Source organism: Melospiza georgiana, chromosome 2, assembly GCF_028018845.1.
Source record: "Melospiza georgiana isolate bMelGeo1 chromosome 2, bMelGeo1.pri, whole genome shotgun sequence".
NCBI classification, from domain to species: Eukaryota; Metazoa; Chordata; class Aves; order Passeriformes; family Passerellidae; genus Melospiza; species Melospiza georgiana.
In genome coordinates, this window is record NC_080431.1 from 59,559,122 (window position 1) to 59,580,521 (window position 21,400).

Genomic DNA, 21,400 nt, shown 5'->3' on the forward strand with positions numbered 1-21,400 from the left:
TGGAGGAAATGTTTTTGCTCAGTGCTGGTGCATTATGGAGATGAGGTGACTAGGTATATGTTGAAACTTCAAAAGAGCAGACACATGTATTACAATTCCCTGTAAAAAGCATTAAAAAGACAGTGTTGAAATGAAATTGAAAGTAAGCCCTCATTTTAAGTGATCAGATGTTTTGTGTGGATCAGATGTAGAAATATTTCTCTTTGGGGTTTCTAGATTGATGCTTTTCTCATTTTAATGTTGGTATTCTTGTCCTTTTGAAATAAAAGCAAGAGGAGAGAATAAAGCTGTCTATTAATATCCTAGGTGAAAATCTTGTACATCAATAAATTTGTTGTGGGTTTTTTTTTTTCTTTTTATAGGCTAATTGGTTGAAATTAGCTTCAAACCTGCTTATTTTGAGATCACAGAAAAAAAAAGTGTGAAAACATAATTGGTCTTATTTTAAAAAAAAGGTAACAGTTTATCAAGGTCTAATCATCTCAGATTTGTCTTAATTTATTACTGTAGTAATGGAGAAGCTGCAAATGGTGGGTTTTGATTGAGGTATGCTGTCAGTGGAATTCTAGATCAAAGATAATAAAAGCATTGAAGTATTTTGTCTGGAATTGGTCTTTGCAGTTTCCTTTTAGCTGATAGTGCTGCCGCTTCATTTCTCTGGTAGGCAGGCAGTCCTTGACCATGTCATGTGTACCTTACTGATTCATGGTGTTCTTGCAGAAATATCATGTTGTGCCAAGCCAGAATATATCCATGAAAACCCAAAACAAAACAAAAAAATCAGTTGTACTTGCAGTCTTTTTAATGATGTTAATTTTTTTGTTTTGTTAATCCAGTTTAAACTACTGATTTTTAAAAAGGCTGAATTCTCTTGGGTCATATTGTTTAACCTCTTCCTAAATTGCTAACAGACTAAGAAGTGCTGCTTTAGCGTACTGAGTAAGCATTTGCTTATTTCTAAGGGATGTATTGTATCATGTATAAATCAGTCTTAGTCATAGGCCCATAATCCTGTGTGACTGTTATATTATTCATGATACTTTTAGGGGTTTTTTTCCTTTATTCATTTCCTTTAGGTCTGGGTAGCCTGTATTATAGGTTATAATAGTCTATGAGAAATTACTAAACAGCTTATCCCACATCTTGCTCTTAACCATTAATAGTTCCTGAAGGCTCATGAACCTGGCTTAGGAGTGGATGGACTGTATTATTCTCCCCCATTTGGCATTTTTCCTGATAGCCTGCAAGATGGATACAGTGTTTTTCAGGGACTTTGACAACAAAAGAATAGACATGGAATAGTCTGCCCGAAGCAGGTCAGGTCTGTATGTCTGAGCTGCATTTGTGGCTCTTTGCAGGCATTTGGTACATGTGCTAAATGCTCAATGAATATTTAGCATTATCCTTCACTTCATGGAGACTGTGCTTATGGCAGTGCAGCAAAAATTCCTTATGTAGGATTATAAATTCTTTGTATGTAATATGTGGATGACAGAGCATTGTGTTTCATTCTCTTTCTGCTTTGTTCCTGCAGTCTAAACTGAGTTCTTGATTCTAATAATTAATACTTCAGTGCCTTTCTTGGTCCTAGGTTTAGGTCCTCTTACATGAGAAGCAACAGGTGGAGGTTGCAACATGGGGAATTTGTATTGGATAGTGGCTTGTGTAATCTCATCCTTGGAATATTCAAAACTTTAATGGGCAAGGCACTGAGCAAGGAGATCATGATAGTGCCTTGAGCAGAGGTTGGACTACATGATCTCCAGAGGCCCTTTCTGACAGAAGTTATTTGGTTATAAGTGATGGAGTGAGAGCAGTGTCCAGAATATCAGAAGAGTTAGCCCTTACCTATCAGAGCAGAGTTTTAAGTCACTAATGGAAGTGCTGCCTAGTCTCAGGGTGTTGGATGCTGGCTGTGATGTTGTTCTTATTCTCAGGTGGACCCTAAGTTTCTGGCTTTAACTAGCAGCAAAACTGGCGGTGCCCTTTATTCTGGTTGTTTCATAGCAGTGTTGGCAAAGTTGTTCACAGGTTCAACAGGTTGCTCAACACCTTTAGCTGCTCCCCTTTTCTCTCCCTCAGTGTCCATTTAGCTGTGTTGTCTTTCCAGAACTAGAAGATAATAGTATATATTAGTGCTTCTCTAAAATAATTTTTTATTTTCTGCCCAAAGACTAATTTCTGTTGATGCTCACTAAATTACAGAATTGAAAGACAGTTTTCTGCACCTATTCATCCCCAACTCTAGGAATAATACAGGGCTGTTTTTTAAAAAGTAATCATCTTTAAGGGGCTAATTCATCATGTCTTTTGTATATCTCTAGCCCTTTGGTAAAAGATATTTGAAAAGGAAAATAAGTGAATACCAAAGTGTAGTATGCAGAAATAGTAAAATCTGGATAGTAGCATGACGAAATATGGAGATTTGTTGGAAAAGGTGTAATGTCCACAGAATGTGCATTTTAACTGACTGCTCTGTGGTTTCTTAGTATTTCGTAGAGCATTTGAGATGCACAGAATGAGTGCAACAAGTGGAACAGATGTTCTGAATAGCAACATTGTCTGCAGTTACAAGTATTTGAATTTTAATGTTGCTATAACCTAGGTTAGAGGCTGGTTACTTAATATTTGCTGATACTGTTTTCTTTTACTGTTTTCCTGTTGTAACTCCCCCCTTCCCCTTATTTGTTTATTCTTTAACTGCTTTTTTCTCATCTGAGTCCTGTGTGGTTTTTAGTGCAGTTGTCTTCATAACTCTGGATCCATCTCCTCCTTCCCTTTTCTTCCCTTCATTATAAACTTGTGTGGAGAGCTACACCTTATTCTCTAACTTTTTCAATACTTCCAGTCCCTTGCTGATTTAAATGCTGAGCATATAGTACCCCACCCCCTAAGCTATTTGAATTTTTTTCTTGTTTTGTTAAAAGTAGTATTTTGTGTCATACAGCGTGTTTGTCCTCATGGGTTTTTTTCTCCTTAATTTTGCAGTATTGTCTTGTGTTTGTAAAACTCATGCTTTTGTTCCAGAATTACAGTCTGTGCTTTGGTGGATAGTTAGGTCTTTGCTATAATTTTGCTAATTAAAGTTACTTTAAATACAGCTAAAATCTGTTATCTTTCATTGAAAGTTCCTAACAGGGAATAGTTTATTACTTAGCTCCAGATATTTAAATCTGCTCTCATTATGCCCCTATTGCTTCCTTAGTCTCCCAACCATATTTTTCTTCAACTTGATTCTGCTTGTGTCTCATCTCAAAATTCATTTTACATTTGTTTTTGGTGTGAATGTGCATTGGTAAGAAAGGTCAATACTTCCCCCTGTAAATCTCATTTTTAATTTTAAAACCCTTTTGTTGTACTTGCTTATCTTTACATCCTGTTACAATGCCTGTCATTTGTGTTCAGGTGCTAGGATGATGTATCACAGGGTGTGGGTCTTTTTATTTTCTGGTTAAAATATTTATTTATTTATTGGAACAGTAACTTTAGAGTGAGTGCATGACAAGATGATTGGTACTGTATTTGCAGTGCATAACATTGTCATTGGTGCCCATCATGTTCCCTTCAAAGGACTAAATGTGGCCAGAACTTGGAACTGATCCTCTGAGCCTTCATGGGGGAAAGGCTGATGGTGAAACTGCAGGGTTCTTTCTCTGCATTGTAAGCATTCCCCTTAAGATATAATTAGATCACTTGGAGTGTTTCTTCTTGTCCTTTTTTTTCACCTTAACCTGCTTTTTAACACCAAGTCATACTTAACAGTGCAGAAAAATTCAGTCGAAGAAAAAAATGGCACCTCTTCTCCATCTGTTGGCATCCATCAGTCCATGTATTTTTGAGGGAGTTGTTTTGTTTCTCTTCTCAGTTTCGAATTGTGTCAGGTGAGATATTTATGGCATCTAGAAGAGGTTGAAATAGCTTGTTTTTCACTTCTTCAGAAAGTAGGTGTTTCATAGTAGGCACTTGTATATTCAGTACATAAACATGTTTTAAACAGTATATTCAGGATTGATTTCTCTAATCTTGATCAGCATAGACTATGACTAAGGAACCAAATTAGGACATTTAAATCATAAGACATTCATGACTTTTATGAACTAGGCAGGACAAAAATCAGTAAAGTCATCTCACCTGAAATTTCTATAGAGTGAACAGACTGTCATTTGAAACTGAATTGCTGTTACCTCAGGAATGTGGGGGTTTTGGTGGGTGGGTTTTTTGGGTTTTTAACCTTAGAAAGCAAAGTGCTTTCTAAGGTTTTTGCCATATATTTGATTAAATGAACAGCTTCTAAAGGCATGCTTTAATCAGACCAATTGCATGCTATTCTCTGTGTACTCTCTAGATCAAGGTCTTTTGTGTCTGGACTATAACAGGGCAGCAGTCTGACTGATTATACATTACACAGAACTGTATATACATCATTCCTGTATAAAAATTGGACCAGCTCTTTGAGCATTGTGATTAGTTTATTTTATAAAGGTACTTAAATCTCACCACCACTGGCAAAGCTGTTGAGAGACAAAGGAATAATAAATACTGAGTTACTGATTTAATTCAGTTAGTGGGATATTTGCTGATTTGGGGCAGAGAGAATTAATTTGCAACACTAATGTGTAAACATTTCTTACAAGAAATTTGTAGTGAATTTCCTTGCTGTGAGGCAACCTGACATGTTGCTGCTGGAGGTACTCACGTGTTCCCACCAACCACTTCTTTGTCTTAGCCAGACACTTTTTTCCTCTGTGCTTTGGAGAGTTAAATGAGCATAACAACAAAGTATGTACTTCTTTTCTTTTGATGCAGGGTCAAGGCAGGTGAATCCACCTGCAAGGAGAGTGGTAGAGCCAGCAAAAGGTCATAGTGGAAGTACAAGGGCATCATCTGGAGCAAAGCAGGCAAGGGTGACAAAGACTCTTTCTTCAGCAGCAAAGTGCTAAGTTGAATCTCAGATGTCTAATGGAATTTCAGTTTCCAGGAAACCCAGTAATGCTGGCAAGTTTTGTGGTTTTTTCCAGGTGCTTGATCACATGATAATACAACCCAATTTTCCATTTGGTTTTGCAGAACTAGATCTTTATCACTCATTTCAGTGCTAAAGGCAAGATATATAACAAAAAGGCTGGTACCTTGGCTTTTTATTTTTTCATTCCAAAATTATAACTTCAATTTTTAGTTGTTTCTGAAGTAAAATTAGGTCACGAGGAATTTAAGAATGTACTTGGACTTACCAGATGGGGAAAGTGAAGTGTATCTCAGTAAATGCCATCTTAGGCAAGTTGCTCTGCTGTAATTTTTATGTTGAAAACACAGTCCAGAGACTTTGGAGATTAATGATGGCATATATTTCTGAAAGACTCTGTACCTCATTGCTAAATGTCATTCAGAATTGGATTTTAAATTTATCTCCAGTTTCCCTGATGATTAGGAAACATTACTGGTTGAAAAGCACTGAACTGGCTGCCCAGGGAAATGGTGGAGTCACCATCCCTAGGGGTATTTAATAGACATGTAAATGTGGCACCTGGGGACATGGTTTAGTGATGGGCTTGGTAGTGCTGAATTAATGGTTGGACTCAATGATCTCAGAGACTTTTTCCAACCTAAATGACTCTATAATTCATTACTGCAGGCATTTTTCTATATCAAGCAGACATCAGCTTAGATGCATGCTGGAGGTGAAGTCTGTACAATTGCAAATAAGTAATTCTTTTGGTTTTGCCATTTTTCAGCAAAATGTGACCAACTGCTCTAGATTAATTAGTTAGTATGTTCTACTTCAGTGAAAGTGCATTTGTTTCTCCAGTTGAAAGTGTTGTCTGAACACTGGCTCTCAATCAACCTGGTCAATGCTACTTTGAGCAGTAGGATGCAGTGTTAAAGTCACGTGTAACAGAGTTATGGCAAAAAGCATTTAGTATTGACTAAAGAGTAGGCTGAGAAATTTAAAAGTGTTACAGAAGGGGAATTCCTTCTTCAACGAAGATACCATTATATTTTTTCAGGTCTTTTTATTACTAACCAGGTTTCTAAATACATAATATGTAGCAAAATTTAAATACCAGCTGAAATTGCACCTTTTTTCTTTTCCTTTTGTATGTGTTGTGTGCCTTTGATAGCAGCTCACTAGCAAATGTCTCTAAAAAAGAGAAGTCTGTCTCCATGCTGGTTCTTGCATTTTCTCAGTGGTTGTGTGCCATATGGTTTTACAGTAAAAGAAACTTTCAAAAGGTGTGTAGGTGGACTAAAAGAGGAGGAACAAAGTTAATGTTATGAAAACTAGTAGACAACTAGCTTAATTGAATGCAAAAACTTTACATGATATGGGGTTATATCCTAAGCAGGAAATTTTAGCTATGCCATCACAGAGCATTAGAATATTTCCTTGGGGAAGTGTTTTGTTAGAATCAATTGAAAAACAAAAGTTATCCAGAACCATTAAGTATTTTATTATTCTACATTTTATTATTCTACACTTAGTAGTTCATCACTTTCCTTGTTGCTTTAGTCCTTTCTTTAGGAAATTCATATCTTTATAAAAATAATTTCCTTGAACTGTTATAAAACCTCCATATTTCCAAAGCACAAAAATTACATAATTGTATTTATGATTAACTGTTGAATGTCACTATTCATGATTATATCCAGGTGTGCTAAATCATCATCCTGGATCAACATTTGTATTTGTTATTATTTTGACATGCAATAATTTCAATGCAGTAATAGCTGATAGTTTTTCTGGACCATCCAGGGGATTCTTTTCCCATTATTTGGTGGATGTGGTTTTTTTTCTGTTCTTGCATTCTAAAGTGAATCCCATTCAGTGTGATTTTCCATCCTCATTCAGAATTAATAGTAAGGAGACTAAGAAAGTGCGCAGACCTTTAAGACTTTTTCTCTCATTTCTGCAATTCTGATGCAACATCCCAGCCCAAGAAAGTTTCTGTCAGCATTGTCCTGAAAGTGTTGTCAGATGTGTCTGGGCATAGACATCAGAAACATGCTTGCACCAGTATTAGGGAAGTTCATTTCCAGCAACAGCAGTGCAAATTCACATCTGGAAGAAGTAAGTGGTAAGAAAAGTTTATCTACAATAATATCAAGGCTGGAGAAGTTCATTCCTTACCTGTGTCAGTGCTGATATGGATAATTTAGTTGTCATTTCTGCAGTTGTTCTGGCAGCACAAGGGCTTTTAGGTACAACAATAAATCCTTCTTGGAATTGATGCAGAGATCTGATTTTTTATTCCCCACTACATTAAAAACAGTTAAAACTGGGAGATTATTTTCTATTTCACTGGTAAGGGGGTTTATGAAAACTCCAGAGAATTTCCTTGTCTAAAACCAGTTTCAAGTTATGAAATTTCTTCACTAAAGAAGAAAATTAATATCAAAATTTAAGATATAATCTTGGATTAGTATATGATTTCTGCATGTGTGGGCTATATGTAAGAAAGTAATCTCTCCAGCTACTATTGCAGGTACTTCATTTTAATATCATTTATTTCAGTTGACAAATAAGATCTCTTCAACCCCAAAACTTTGGCATCCTATGTTTCTCGTTCTGGAGAGATAGGAGGCATGTTGCTGACTATGGAGTGTATTGTGAACAGAATTCAACATGGTGTGGACATTCCCATGTAAACCATAGGGCACTGTATTAAAAATACACATCTGGAAAAGGAGAAGTCAATTTTCATTACTTGGAGGAAAGCACCATTTGGACTTCAATGCCAACAGTTGAAGAAAATCCATTTCTTAGTAGGATTTCTTATCTGGATGCTATTATAAGGAAATAAATTTCATGTGCTTTCCAACAAGACCACTATGGAGATCTGTAGTGCCCCTTGCAGTGATATCAAGGCACCAAGGCACCAAGACTTTCGAATCCTGTTGCAGTCAACAAATTTCATTGCTATGCTGAGAAGGCTGCTGCTGTCCTTTGCACTCAGAGAATTAGGAGGGTTTGCTTTGTAGAGTTCAAATTAAAGAAGAACTTAGAGACTAACAATGAATAAATTTAAGAATGAATAATGGAAAAGGATAGATTCCCATAGGATTCCCATTAATTCCCAGTCTGCCTCCTAGTGATCATCTTTCCCTCTACATTGACAGTTACCCTTTTATGTTTTGTTTTGTATTGTTTCTCTCAAGAATTTCAGAATACAGCACTTAATAAAGCAGGTAATTTTACATACACATTTCCAAAATTCAACTAATTTTGCCCTATAATTCTAGCTGCTGCTTTGCCTTAGTGTATTGTGCGAAGTACCATCACAAACAAAGACTTCCAGAAAAGTGAAGAATTACAGAAAAGGAATATGTCTTTAGTACAAAGATTTATCAATCAAATTTAGCTCTAAAAACTTAATATCTCTGAACAATTGAAAAGGGAGATGTTAGGTTCCTGGATGGAATCCTAGACTGGGTTTTTCTTACAAGTTTTCATTTCAGGGTTAGCTGGCTGATGGGCCAAAGTCAAGATTTCAGAGAAGTCAGAGCTGCTTTCTGTTACATTTCATGAGAAATGCAGACAAAATAAATAAGACTTCTGAAAAGAGCTACAAAATTAACTGTAAACATGTCATTTTTCCTACAGCATCTTAATTTTTCCACAGTGTATTATTTTGTTGGTAATAAAGTATGAAATATTTCTTCCAAATATTTATGATTCAAGACTTAATATACTGAACAGTAAGTATCAGAGTTGCCGTAGTCACCGTGACTTTGCATTGTTTGAATTTTGGTTAGTATGTTTTGAATTTGAGTATTTGATCTTAATGGATGACATTGTCCTCTACCTCATTACTTTCAGCCAGCTCCTCACAGCATTTACTGAAATTTCAGAATAGCACCAGCTTTTCAGGATCTATTATTCAAACATCATGCTAGAAAGGCATCTAGAAACACAATGTATGGTCTAACGATGATTTGTGATACTTTTTGTAAAGCAAAGTTATTGAGATGGCACCTGGGTTTACTTAAATGGATTTAAATGTTCAGGATTGTCCTGAATTGTATTGATTAGCACTTGTTTAACCAATAGAAGGTGTTGTCTGAGATATTATCAACTGAAAAATGCAGATAGTCTGTGTTTGATCGTTATAGTAACATAAAGTACCTATTCTTCAAATTGATCACCATGAATACATTATTGCTCTAACTTAGTGGGGACTTGATTTTTTTATTTGTTTGGGGTTTTACATTTGATCTTCTTTGTTTTCATATAGGGAGAAAATTTTAAGCAAGAACCCTGGATTCCTGTTAATAAAAGCAAAGCAGAAGAAAAAGAGAAAAAGAAACAAAACAATGAAAAGTAATCGCACAGAAATTACGAAGAAAATGTTATGTGGAGTAGCTCATCATCCAATTCCAGGTGACCATGACGGATCAGAAAGTGAAGAGGATGACTTGGAAGAAGAAAACAAAAAATCAATGTGTACATTCAGCAAAGGCCCGGAGGATCCGGTAACAGTTTATGAAGAGCAGCCTAAGAGTAGTGATGAAAGCCTAAAAGAAGATTCAGGGGTTTCAAGAGAGAGTTTTCTGGTTGCTGTGCCTGAGGTCTCAGTGATGTCAAATAGTGCATGGAAAAATGAATTGCCTGTAGAAAGTGACAGTTTGCTTTTAAGAGATGTAAAACCTTTTTGTACTGAAAACCTAACCAAAAATGCATTAGATGACAAGGAAGCAAAGCAGAGGCAGAAAGACAACCTCTGCAGTTTCCTAACAATAAGCAATGATAAAAATTCTGTCCAGAAAACAGAAGGCATTTCTGAAGACTATGATATGACATTGTTGAGCACAGAAAACAAACTGGGATCATGCCAAATTACATGTGAACCTGACTTGGAAGCCAAGGGCCTAAGTTTAAACAGAGAAGAAAAAGAAATCTCTCAGTATTGCAGTTCAAATATACTTAATAATGTGACTGATAACACAGAGGGCAACTGTCCATTTTTAAAAGCAGAAGAAACCACCTCCAATGCCTGGGCTTTTTTTTCAATTAATTTATCTACTGAGAAGTTGCAGATGGGCTTCAATGCTCAAGTTTCTCTCTCTCCTCGCTCTGAGGATAAATGTGTAAGTGAACAAAAATCTCAAAAAGTGAGGAAACCTGAACAGACTCACATGAACAGTTCAGCAGAGCTAAACTGCTATCAGTCAAATGAGGGATTGGTAAAGGAAAACCATCTTGAAACAGAAACTGAGGAAGTTGGCAATGTAATAAGCAATGGTCTGTCTGTGTCTCCAACTGGTAAAATGCACTTTGATTCCCTAGTGGAAGCCAGGGCTGCCTTCATGCAGGGTTCAAGTGAAGTAAATGTGCCAATAAATGATGCTACACCAATTACACTGAAGAGGAAGAGATACAGAAGAATTGTCAACTTAGCACCAAAGTTTAACCTACCAAGACAGATCTTTGCTCATACAGAGGAAGGGAAGGACATCTTAGTAAGAGAAGATATTCCCCAAAACAGTGTTTTAGAAGCGAGGCAAAATTACTTTCTAAGCAAGAACTGTGGAGAAGCACATGAACAGGACCATGCATTGCAGGAATATTCCTCATCCACTCCAGATGCAGATGCTCTGGTATATAATATTTCTTACACTCATTCAGGACCATGCTCTCCTATATCAAAATATGCCTGCAGGGTTTGTGTCGATTCCAAAACAAAGGAGGAGCAAGCTACTACTCTTCAGCCACAACAAGTAGTTAATAAAAAAGAGGACGAGGGTGAACATGTTTCTTCAGAGGTTACAAATGGCCAACCAGATAATTTGTCTTCTGTTAAAGTTGTTTCTGAGTATCTAGAAGATTCTACTACAATGGCAAGCTGCAGTGAAAATGCAAATGGAGCAGATGACTCTGAGCCAGCAAAGACATCACAGCTTGAAGATTATCAAGATGCAGATGTGAAATGCAGTTTTCTGGGACTTCCCTTATCATTAGGATTTGCTTTTCAACTTGTGCAGCTCTTTGGTTCTCCAGGTCTTCCACTGGGTATAATGCTTTTCTTACTACTCCTATGTAAAACAAAAAAAACCCACAATCTCCTCAAAACCACGAACAAAAAACAAAGCACTCCCTCCAAACCAAAAAACAAATGAAAATACTATGGTTAGAAACTCATTTTTATTGCAGTTTTTAGTTAAATATTAATGCTGTTGAAACAAATCACTGCTATTTTGGTGAGTTTTTAGTTTGTACCTAAAATCCTCCATCTCTGTCAAAGGGGCTTTTGGTTTGGCCTTGTATTTGCAGTCTTTTTAGTAACAAAAATTGACTAACTTTAAATCCAAACATGAAATGCTTGCTCAATTTTTAATATATCGTAGTAAGACTATTCTGTATTGATTACAGAACTAAATGATGTTTGAATACATCCTACTGAGTAAGACTTTACTGTGATGATTATGGAACTAAATGAAAATGTGGTACAAAATGTGTGCACTTAAAGGCTGCATGTTTGGTTTTATATTCCAGATAATAACATTCTTTTTTATTTTAATAGAGTTTTCATACGCTCTTGCGTGGCTTAGATGCTGTTGAAAAACTTTCCCAAAATCCAATTTGTTTTGAAATTCAATATCAGGCTTACAAGATGTCTTCTGAAAGTGAATGTCTTCTTTTTAAGTGTGCCTTATTAATAAGTGTCCTGGTGTTGTGTACTTGCCTTCCAGAGCTCCAGATATCTTATTTTTGTACTTTCAGTTTAATACAGGTAAAAGACGAGCAATCCTCAAAGGAATTGAGTGTGCCAGCCACCATTTCCCAGCCTGTATACTGCAGGCTAATGTAATCCCACAGAGCTGTAACCAGTGAAAACAAGAGAGTTTTGTTTGGAAGTCACCCTAGAACATCTGCTGAAAGAGACATATTCCCTGTGCATAATGTTTTTCAGCTTCTTGAGTCCAAATTTAGTGGAGAAACTTTAACTTTCATTTAGCCAACAATTGGGATTAAAAAACATAGGCCAGCTTTTCAGTATACCTTTACATTTGTTTGTTTCAATAGAATTTAAAGTTAAGCATGAATTTTCATATGAAAATTTTAATCTGACAGCTGAGGAGTAGCTTATGTCATTTATCTGCTCCAACTGACCTCAGGATTCTTTGTTGCTTTTTAAAAGTCCATGGCAATGCCATCTGCCAGAACAATGATGCAAATCATAGGAAGCATTACTTCACCTTAGGTCCCTAAAGGGGGACATAAAGGACTGCTTTACCTAAATCTGGCACCACACACCAAAGAATTTGCCATATAGAGCTGAAAGTAAGCAAAGAAGTACTGTTGATGTCCTCAACTGTTGCATATAAAACATTTTTCTTCTCCAAACTTGATGAATCTTCATATTTGTGATCTTAAATTTTATAATGTTAGAGGGAGTTGGCCATGACTTGAAAACAGGCATCTTCCAAGAAAGAAAAAGAATAACCAGGCATTCAGAAACACTCAGTAGCTTAATGAACCAAATGTCCTCCTCTGAGTCAGTAACAGGTGACATTCTCTGGAGTCTAGGTGAGTTTCCTTGGGAAATAACCTTCAAGAAATACAAATCTACCCCAATATCTCTCTGAAGCTCTGCCAGCTTGTGACTGCTGACTGCTGGGGTTTTCCCACCGGAATTGTGCCTGGCTGGCCACATTCTCCTTTGTTATTATTATCCTACAATTCCAAAAATTATCCTGCTTTTTTTTTTTTTTTTTTTTTTATGGCATACAGTACATTGACAGGCAACTATTTATGGATGCACACATTTGAGTTGTATTATTTTACAACACTTGGAATTACAGTCAAGCTTTATTGAAATTATTTTGGAAGGGAGGTTTTTGGTAAATGAATGTCTTTAGTTATTTATAAATGGAAGATTTAATTGCATTTCTTGCTTGTATGATCCTTATATAAGTGTAGAATATATTTCAGACAGTTTTCCTATGAATAACCTCTTTTCAGCTTCTTAAAGAGTGTTAGAGTTAAAACATTTTAGGAAACACCTTCTCTACTAATAGTGCAAAAATTCTTATAATCAAGCATTTTAAATTTTAAAAGTTGTTAATTAAGTTGAATTTAATTTAATGGCTGAAAGCTTTGTTTTTCTTGTGTGTGCCTATTTTTAGGGGAGTATGTGGGGGAAACGAAAGTATGGTAGGAAAGTCTTTGTCTAAATAAAGAAACTAAACCCAAATCTCTTTCCCTCTCTTTCCCCTCTTGTGCACTGGCCTTAGATTCCAGAAATTCTAAATTCTGATTTTGCTGCTGGCTCATTTAAATACCTGCTTGAAAAAAAAAAATATAAATAACATGTGCAAAAATCTTAATTCAGTGATGTATTTTGGCTGTGGAGAGATCTGAACACTGAACTGCAAAAAATATTTTCTTCTGCAGAATCCTTGTTGCCAGATGATTATGTAGTTCCCCTTGACTGGAAAGTTTCAAAGATGATCTATTTACTGTGGAAGACCTCTGTGGAGGTATGAATTTTAGGGGATTTTGGAAGGCTTTCCAATATTTCAGGTGCAAAGGGGAATTCTTCAGTTCTTTATTAGTAAATTTGCTTTAATATCCACAATGAGGAGGCAGATGATTTTTGTTCTCCTCTGAGTATTTCAAAAACCAGCTCATTGGCATGATAGGATTCAGATTTTAAAAGATCAACTTCAGAAGAGTGCACAACTCCTAGTTAAAAAAGGGTGAAAAAACTTTGGTATCTGTGTCTTGACCTGACCTATGTTCATTAAGTACAAGCTACCATCATTCAGATCTTTTTTGTCTTATAGTTTTCTCTCATCATCTGAGCAGATCTCATCCTCCATCACCTCTGTTAGAGCTGCAGCAGAGAAGTCATTCTGCGTGACTTTGGGCAAATTAATTCTCTTTGTCTAGCTGGGAAAGTGTTAACTTATAAATTACTTTTTTTCCTTGTCCAGTAGTGGAAATCAGGAAAATCCTGATTACAATGAACTAGTTAATATAAAATAGAGCATGGACTTTGTTCTTGCCCAAAATAACATCTCTTGTTACATACCTTCTTTTTGCTGGACTAATGTTATCTATTTTAGGAAAAACAGAAACCAAATGGATTGCAGAATGAAGATGGCTTGACAGGTAAGTCAGTACAGTTTCTGTGATACAAAAACTGTATAAAATTCTTCTTATTAGGAGGGGTATTATGGCTAATTGGTTTTTGTTACCAACTAGTGGTATATAGTTGGTAACAAAATACTCCTATAGTTGGTAACAAAACAATACTCCTCTTTGTGCAAAAGCACAATGATGTGATAAGTGAATTTATGCTGCCGTTGATCGTGTCCATAGTCCACAGAGCTATGGTTGCTGTCATCACTTAATTTTTCCTCATCTAAGTGCTAAAATTGCCTTATAAAGTTTCCTACATTGAAATATTCCACTAATTAGCTCAAGTTTTTCCATTCTAGATATAGTGGTATTTAGCATTGTATAGTCTTTCTTGAGACTTTACTTCCCTGAAAGGTTGAGGATCTTCAAGTTAATTAAACTTCATTAACACTAAAAGTTGGCAGCATAATAACAAATAATAGAACCATGGAATTATTTAGGTTGGAAAAGACCTATAAGGTCATTGACCCAACCATTATCCCAGCACTGCCCAAGTCTTTCCCTCAATGCCACATCTACTTTTTTTTTTCTTTTTTTTTTTTTTTAAACACTTTGGGAGATGATGATTTCACTACTTCCTGGGCACCATGTTCCAATGCCCAGCCGCTCTTTCAGTGAAAAAATTTTTCCCAATATCCAATCTAAACCTCCCCAGTGAAACTTAAGACCATTTCTTCTTGTCCTGGCATTTGTTATCTGGGAAAAGCGACCAACGCCCACCTGGCTACACCCTCCTTTTAGGCAGCTGTTGAGAGCAATAAGGTCCCCTCTAAGTCTTCTTTTCTCCAGGCTAAACAACACCCCCAGCTCCCTCAGCTGCTCCTCATCAGACTTGTGCTCTAGACCCTTCCCCAGCTAAACTGCCTTTCTCTGGACATGTTCCAGCACCCCAGAGTCTTTTGATAGTGAGGGACCCAAAACTGAACCCAGAACTTGAGGTGTGGCCTCACCAGTGCCAACTACAGGGGCACAATCACTGCCCTGGTCCTGCTGGCCACACCACTGCTGATACAGGCCAGGATGCCATTGGCCTTCTTGGCCACCTGGGCACAGCAGGCTCATGGTCAGCTGCTGTCAAACAGCACTTGAGGTCACACACCTGGGCAGGAAGAGATATCAGGGTTCAAATGAAGCTCTGGACTTACGCACACATTAATTCCTGCAGTGTGGAAGTTATGGGATAAGGGTGCTCGTTGTCTTTTTCCATGATTTCCCTATTAATGCACTACAATTTCACAGGTTCTCTAACAGGTTTAAAAATACACAACAGTAGTTCCCTGAAAGCTGGTAGAATTTGCTGTCTGAAAGAGGAGAGAAGTTTCTCTATTTTAGGAGAAAGGCTGTTTCTGGAGAAGCAGTGTAAGAGTGGGAATAGACACACACATGCATGGGTGTTTTCTCTCACTCCCCACCCTGTATGAGAGACAAAACAGAAAGATTAAACTTATTTTATAAGGCATTTAGGATGCAAAAATCATGAGGATTCTGGTAAAATAAAAGCTTGTTCTAGAAATACTCTATCTTGACACAACAGAAATGAGAGATTATGTAAGGTAATTTCAGGTAGTTTTGGCTGCAGTTTGTAATTTCTTTATTTTTTAGATGATATTATTAATCTTGAAGATCTAAATAAAAATCCCCAAGAGAATAAAGACTCTTCTGAAACACTATCAGACATGGAGTTATATCAAGATGTGATAGAGGAGAACACCATAACCTGCACTGGCTGTCTGGAAGCTGCATTTCATCAGTCATGAGTGATTGTCTTAAATTCTGCATGAACAAACAGGTAATCAGTCACCTTGTGAATATTTTACTCTTTTATCTTTACCAAGTATCTTTTTATTATATTTGACCAAACATCTAAAGAATATTGTTTGTTATAATTTTTAAGGTGCATTTAGTATCCTCCAATTCACTTGGGTTTTAACCAAGTTAGGGTTGAGGGTTGTTCAGATTTTGTTTCTTTCAGGCCTGGATGGGGAAAAGAGAAGGCAGTATTTTGTTATTAAAGCCATATGCTTTCATTTTTTCCTCTGAAATCTAAAGCATGTGTGGTGAAGTGAAAGCAGCAGGGTAGGATGCCTAGGAGGCGGAATTTATTCCCATTTTGGTTTCTGTGGCAATCTGTTGTGAGTCATCACAGTCCCGCTTTCCTTGTCTTTTCAGCATGGAGAGCAGTGCTGGCTCCATTAAGGGTCTTATTATGAAAAGAACTCTATGAATAATAAAAAAGTATTTCACCAAATTATGAAGAAGTGGCAGTTCTGCTTTTCAGTGGAGAAACAGTAGGAAGAGGTCACAGTAAGACTTGGTATATTGAAGTGTTAAATTTTCATTAATGTTTTCATTTGGTGTGACAAAGTGTGCTATCGTGTTCTTGCTTGTCTCATGAATTTTTGAACCCTTTGGTAACTTGGCAAAGTTTCTTTCGTTTGTTTATGAGAGATATTCTGGGAAGATTGAGATAAAAAGGAAGGATTATGGGTTCCAGCACGAAAATGCTAGCTTAACTTCTCTATCGTTTGCCATCAGTTGTTCTTTCCAAAATGGAAAATGAATTAATCTGTAGTTTTTAAACAAATAAACTGAGGTACATGGGAATAGAGTAACCTGCACCATGAGCAAACTGAGCCATTAAAAGATTCCACATCCTGAGGCTTAAATTGTTCCCATCTAGACATCTCAGGACTGCTGGAATATCATCCACATGGGGTGTGGTCAGGGGGTCTTTGTCACCTGGTGCCCTGTGTCTGACCTGACCATGCCTCCAGTTGATGGCAGGAACGGGTCAAGGAGGTGGGTGTGCACTGTGTTGCAGCTATTATAAACACAGAAGTTTTCACAGTGGATGTTCATGTCTCAGGGGAAGTAGTTGAATACTTTGGGTTGGAATTCAAACCTCTTGGATGGGGTTTAATTTGGCTATATGTCATTGATGACAAAAATGACATTGCAGGCTGATTAGCTGGTACCAGCTACCAATGCAGGAAGATAAAGGAGATTTCTGTGTACCATGTGGCCCAGAAAGCACTGGTCTTGCAGGATGCTCTCAGCACAGATCATTAATAACATCAAGAACATCTGGTAGCAGTATTTTCCTCTTAAATAATCAGATTCTACAATATTGGGCAAGCAAATAAAAAATATTTGCACAAAATACTTAGGTCTACACCTGTTACCAATTTTTAGAAGTTACTTATTTATAATATTGCAATACAAACACTCTAGAGGCAGGATTTTGGCTTACAATCCTGACTGGATGTCTGTGTGGGCTTGTGTCCTAAGCTATTATCCAGAAATGTCCAGGCTATTGATTAAATATTTATATGCTAAAGAAACAGCTGTGAAGAGCTATGTTCACTTCCTGGGAGAAAATGGTGAAATATGAAACTTCTTCCTTTTGTGCTTCAAGAAAGAAGATACATGCTAGCAGATTATCCTGCCTTATTGTCGGTACCTTTGTCTGTCTGCTCTGCTACTCACAAAATTGTTTCAGTCTTCCTCTCCTGCTTGTCATGAGCACAGCAGAAATGACCCAGAGCCCTGCGTGTTTGTCACCCAGCCACTGTGTGCTGCCAGGAAACCCCAGTTTGTTATGCTGTCTTGCAGTCTAACACTCTACTGTGTCAGCTTGTGTTAGTTCTCTGGAATATAGAATGAGAGAAATGCAGACTTTGCCACAAAAGAAGACTCCCCATCAGTGTTTGGCTTACAAAAAGGCCCATGCACTGTCTCTGCAGGGCTTGGCCATTGATATCTATGGTGGAATGGGGAGATACAGCTGGAGTTTTATGTTGGGGTTTTTTGCTTTGCTTTGTTTAGGTTCAGCATTTGAAATGAGTCAGGGAAGGTCCTGAAGGCTGTTGGAGGAAGAGGATGAGACACCAGAGGTCAGATGGGTTTAGGCTACTCTGGAGTTGGGATCTGCCATCTCAGAGCAGGCTGATGCAAAGGGTAACTGCTGCCCAAAGGGTGAAGTTCCCTTCCTCCCAGCCTTGCTCCAGATAGCAGCTCCAGCAACTGCTGGCTGACACGAAGGCTATCATTAATTCACTAAGCCCACAGCAAACAAATCAATACTTTCCTGCTGGACTGAGGCACTGAGATAAGCTGCTGTAAGGTCCAGCTCAGTGCCAAGGCTGGGGCAAGGGAGCAGATGAGGTGTGCTGCTGCAGATAGGAGGAGGGGACGTGCAGGGTGTCTTGTCTGGGCAGCAGTCAGCTCTGATATCAGGGGCCATGTATTCTGCAACCAAACCTTCAGGTGGAGGACTCTTTTAAGCTTTTACAAAAGTAGGATGTTAAAAGAATTAAACCAAGAAAAGTATGTGGAAAGGAAGAAGCATGTCTTGGGGTTTTCAGTCAGCTCATGCTCACTGTCAGGCACAGGCTATGGGGTAACGCAGACCCCACGTGAGTATTCCAGTGCTTCCACAATGTTTGCATGCAGGCATTGTAAAAGACAGGTGAGTTTTCCTGATCAATGGTGTCCCTGGCTTTGAGGGATAAGGTTGTCTTACCTCACCACAAAATAATTCCCCTCTGGTTCCTGATTAAAGCTGACTTGCCAAGAATGATGTCCTAGAGTGGCTGTGAAACTGCTCGAGTGAACAACTGTAAATGTTGAAATGGATTTCATTCCTTCAAATGTCAGGGGGGAAATAAAAAATTAGGAAAATTGAGACATTCCTAACAGAAAGATTTTAAAATCATAGGAAATCAAGGGAGAGCTAATATGATCATTTTGGTCCCTTTAGATTGGAAAGCAAACTGAGCATTACTGGCCAAGTGCAACTTAATCTGTTAGCCAGATGAACATGCTGCTGTATTCATATTGTGTAAGGATGTTTGTATCCCAATGGGAGAGTGAACAGTGTTCCTCTGTGAAAACACAGGGTTAATCTCAAGCTTTTGTGAGAGCTCCTTATTGCAGCATTGGCAGCACATCAGTATTTGTTCTGGAGATTAAGCAAGAGTTCTCAGTTTGAGAAATGTTGAGATCAGTGAAAACAGCATTATTTCGGTGCCTAGAAGTTCTCCTTAGACCAGGACTCACAGATGCCAGTGCAATACAAATGTGTCTATTCGAGCATTTGTCTGCAGGACTACTGCAAGGCAGAAGCTGACATGTTTCTTTTTGAAGTACAGCAGTCAGTAACTCCCTGCAGGAATACTTCTTCCACAAGAGCCTTGAAGGCTGTGGTTTTGGTGGGACAAACCTCTTGATATCCCGGTGTTATCCTCCTTTCCCTGGCTGTGCAATTCCAAGCACTTCCCTTTCATGGCTGTGATGCTTCTGAGTGAGGCAGTTTAGCTCTAACATCTAATGAAGACATCCAAAAAGTTTTTGGTCAGAAACAAATTGCTCTGGAGGCCATGAGATCAGGAGGACGTGGGCAAAAAAGCAGGAGTGTATATCTGGGAGAGGCAGGCCTGATTTTTGACTAAAATGAAAAAAAATTAATCTGAAGGATACCAAGCAGACTAAAGAAGTCTTCCAGTATTGCTACAGAAAATATCATCCTATCGTCAAATTTCTTCCAGTTGCTACTTTGATACACAGATAATAGTGAAAAACTTACCTGTCCTTTGATATTTAACCACTAATATTAAACAAAATGAAGCATGAAAAAGTGCACAGAATTATGACCAGAAAACCTCACCTGCATTTTACAGTGCTAACCAGGAAAATCTGGCTCAAAAAATCATTCAAGCAGAGAGTCTAATTTCCTGGGGGAATAAGTGCTGCCCACAGCTGGGTTTTTGGAGCTCTCGAGAAAGAGCAACAATTGGGTTGTGCAGGTGCCTCACACTAACTCTGTAACATGAAAGCCTGTTAGATCCTGAGTGCATGTAACAGGGGAAACAATTCACATTGTAACAAAAAATTGAGATGTAGCTGTACAATGGTGGTATTGGCTGAACAGCTGTTCATTACATAGTGTTTGTGATGTGTAGAGGAAAAAATATCCACTGTGTTACTCTACGCCTTACTTTTCAGCTTTGAAGTGGTAAGGTCCTTACTGCCTCTAGTTTTGACATCCAAGTTCTTATCTTCTTCCTTTTCCACTCTCCTTGCATTCTTTTAATTTTCCTTTGCTTTCCATTGACTGCTTCCTCTCCTTTCTTTTTAACATTTAAAAAAAATAACCAACAGCTGAGTATTAGAAACTTTAAAAAACATTGGACAGTCTCTTCTCAGTCTGAGGGCTGGGTTATCTGTTAAGTCTTTCTGCTGCCTGTGCTGTTGTGGAACTTCAGCAGATCCTCTTCTTTTTTTTTTATTTCAGAAACTTCTCGCTTTAATTCCACCATGGAAGGACTTCAGTTGGCCACCAAGGATTTTAAAAGTGAGGGATAACCTGGAAGAGAGAAACCACTGTAGATTTTTTGGTATACATCTTTGGCCACCTCCCCCCAACACTGCCCCCCAGTATCAAACTCTCTGACCACGTAATAATTTTGAGTGATCAAATAATTTTCAATTGATCAAAATTGAGATAACTTTGTGTATGGCAAAAGGTCACTTTCTGAAGCCTTTTGGGATTTACACTATTTCAGTACATCCTCAAGTGTGGTATAAAGAGATTGAGAGGGGAGACCAGAGGCATCTGTCACTATGGGGTGTGAGCTTCAGGCTGTGGTATTTCATTCACTTGTATCAGGATCCAGGACATTGGCACAGAAGCAGGCAGTGATGCTCACCTGCAGGAAATGGTGCTTGTTTTGTGTCTTAGCTGTCTCCTTCTGCCTTCACCCTCTATCATAACTGCACCCTTACATAATTGCACATTTGCAACCTCAGATGGTAAACATCTGTCCTTCCTATTCACTCAAACAGTGGTGCACAACTTCCATTCTTTTCTCCTGAAACCAGCCTTTATGCTTCCCCTCATCTAGGCTCATTTGGGAATTTGGCACTACAGCAACAAGAATATTTCACTATGGAACTGATTCAAACATGCTGAAGGAAGGGTGTGTATGGTTTGTGGTAGACTGAGAAGATGTATAACTAGCACTGGTAACCAGTGATTTGATGTTTCTGTTAGTGGTGTTGGAAATATTTATGAATGTAGAGATAAATCATAATTAATTATAAAGAGCAACCTCTGTCAATTATGAGGCATGCATAAGGCTGGACACTTCCTTGTAGGGAGAGGGAGTGACAGCTGTCACCTCATTTAACAATAAAAGTGTGAGAAAAGATTAAGGAGAAGCAGGAAACTTGGTTGTGTCTACTTTTCAGAAATAATATTTC

The 21,400-nt window shown here is 37.8% G+C and overlaps 1 protein-coding gene across 4 annotated transcripts in view; it reads left to right on the forward strand.

The window, feature by feature from the left end:
- The window catches only part of N4BP2L2 (NEDD4 binding protein 2 like 2), a 40,002-nt gene extending 19,416 nt beyond the window's left edge, over positions 1–20,586 (forward strand). For 3 of the 4 annotated variants that reach the window (XM_058045095.1, XM_058045093.1, XM_058045094.1), the window contains exons 8-12: positions 9,231–11,005; positions 13,391–13,476; positions 14,065–14,110; positions 15,743–15,929; positions 20,433–20,586. In XM_058045095.1, the coding sequence (XP_057901078.1) occupies positions 9,231–11,005; positions 13,391–13,476; positions 14,065–14,110; positions 15,743–15,897 (2,062 nt within the window). In that variant the 3' untranslated portion in view covers positions 15,898–15,929; positions 20,433–20,586. Of the gene's footprint in view, positions 1–9,230; positions 11,006–13,390; positions 13,477–14,064; positions 14,111–15,742; positions 15,930–20,432 lie in introns of those variants that run through there. The other variant, XM_058045097.1, reaches the window with a different exon arrangement.
- The last annotated feature ends 814 nt before the right edge of the window (positions 20,587–21,400 follow it).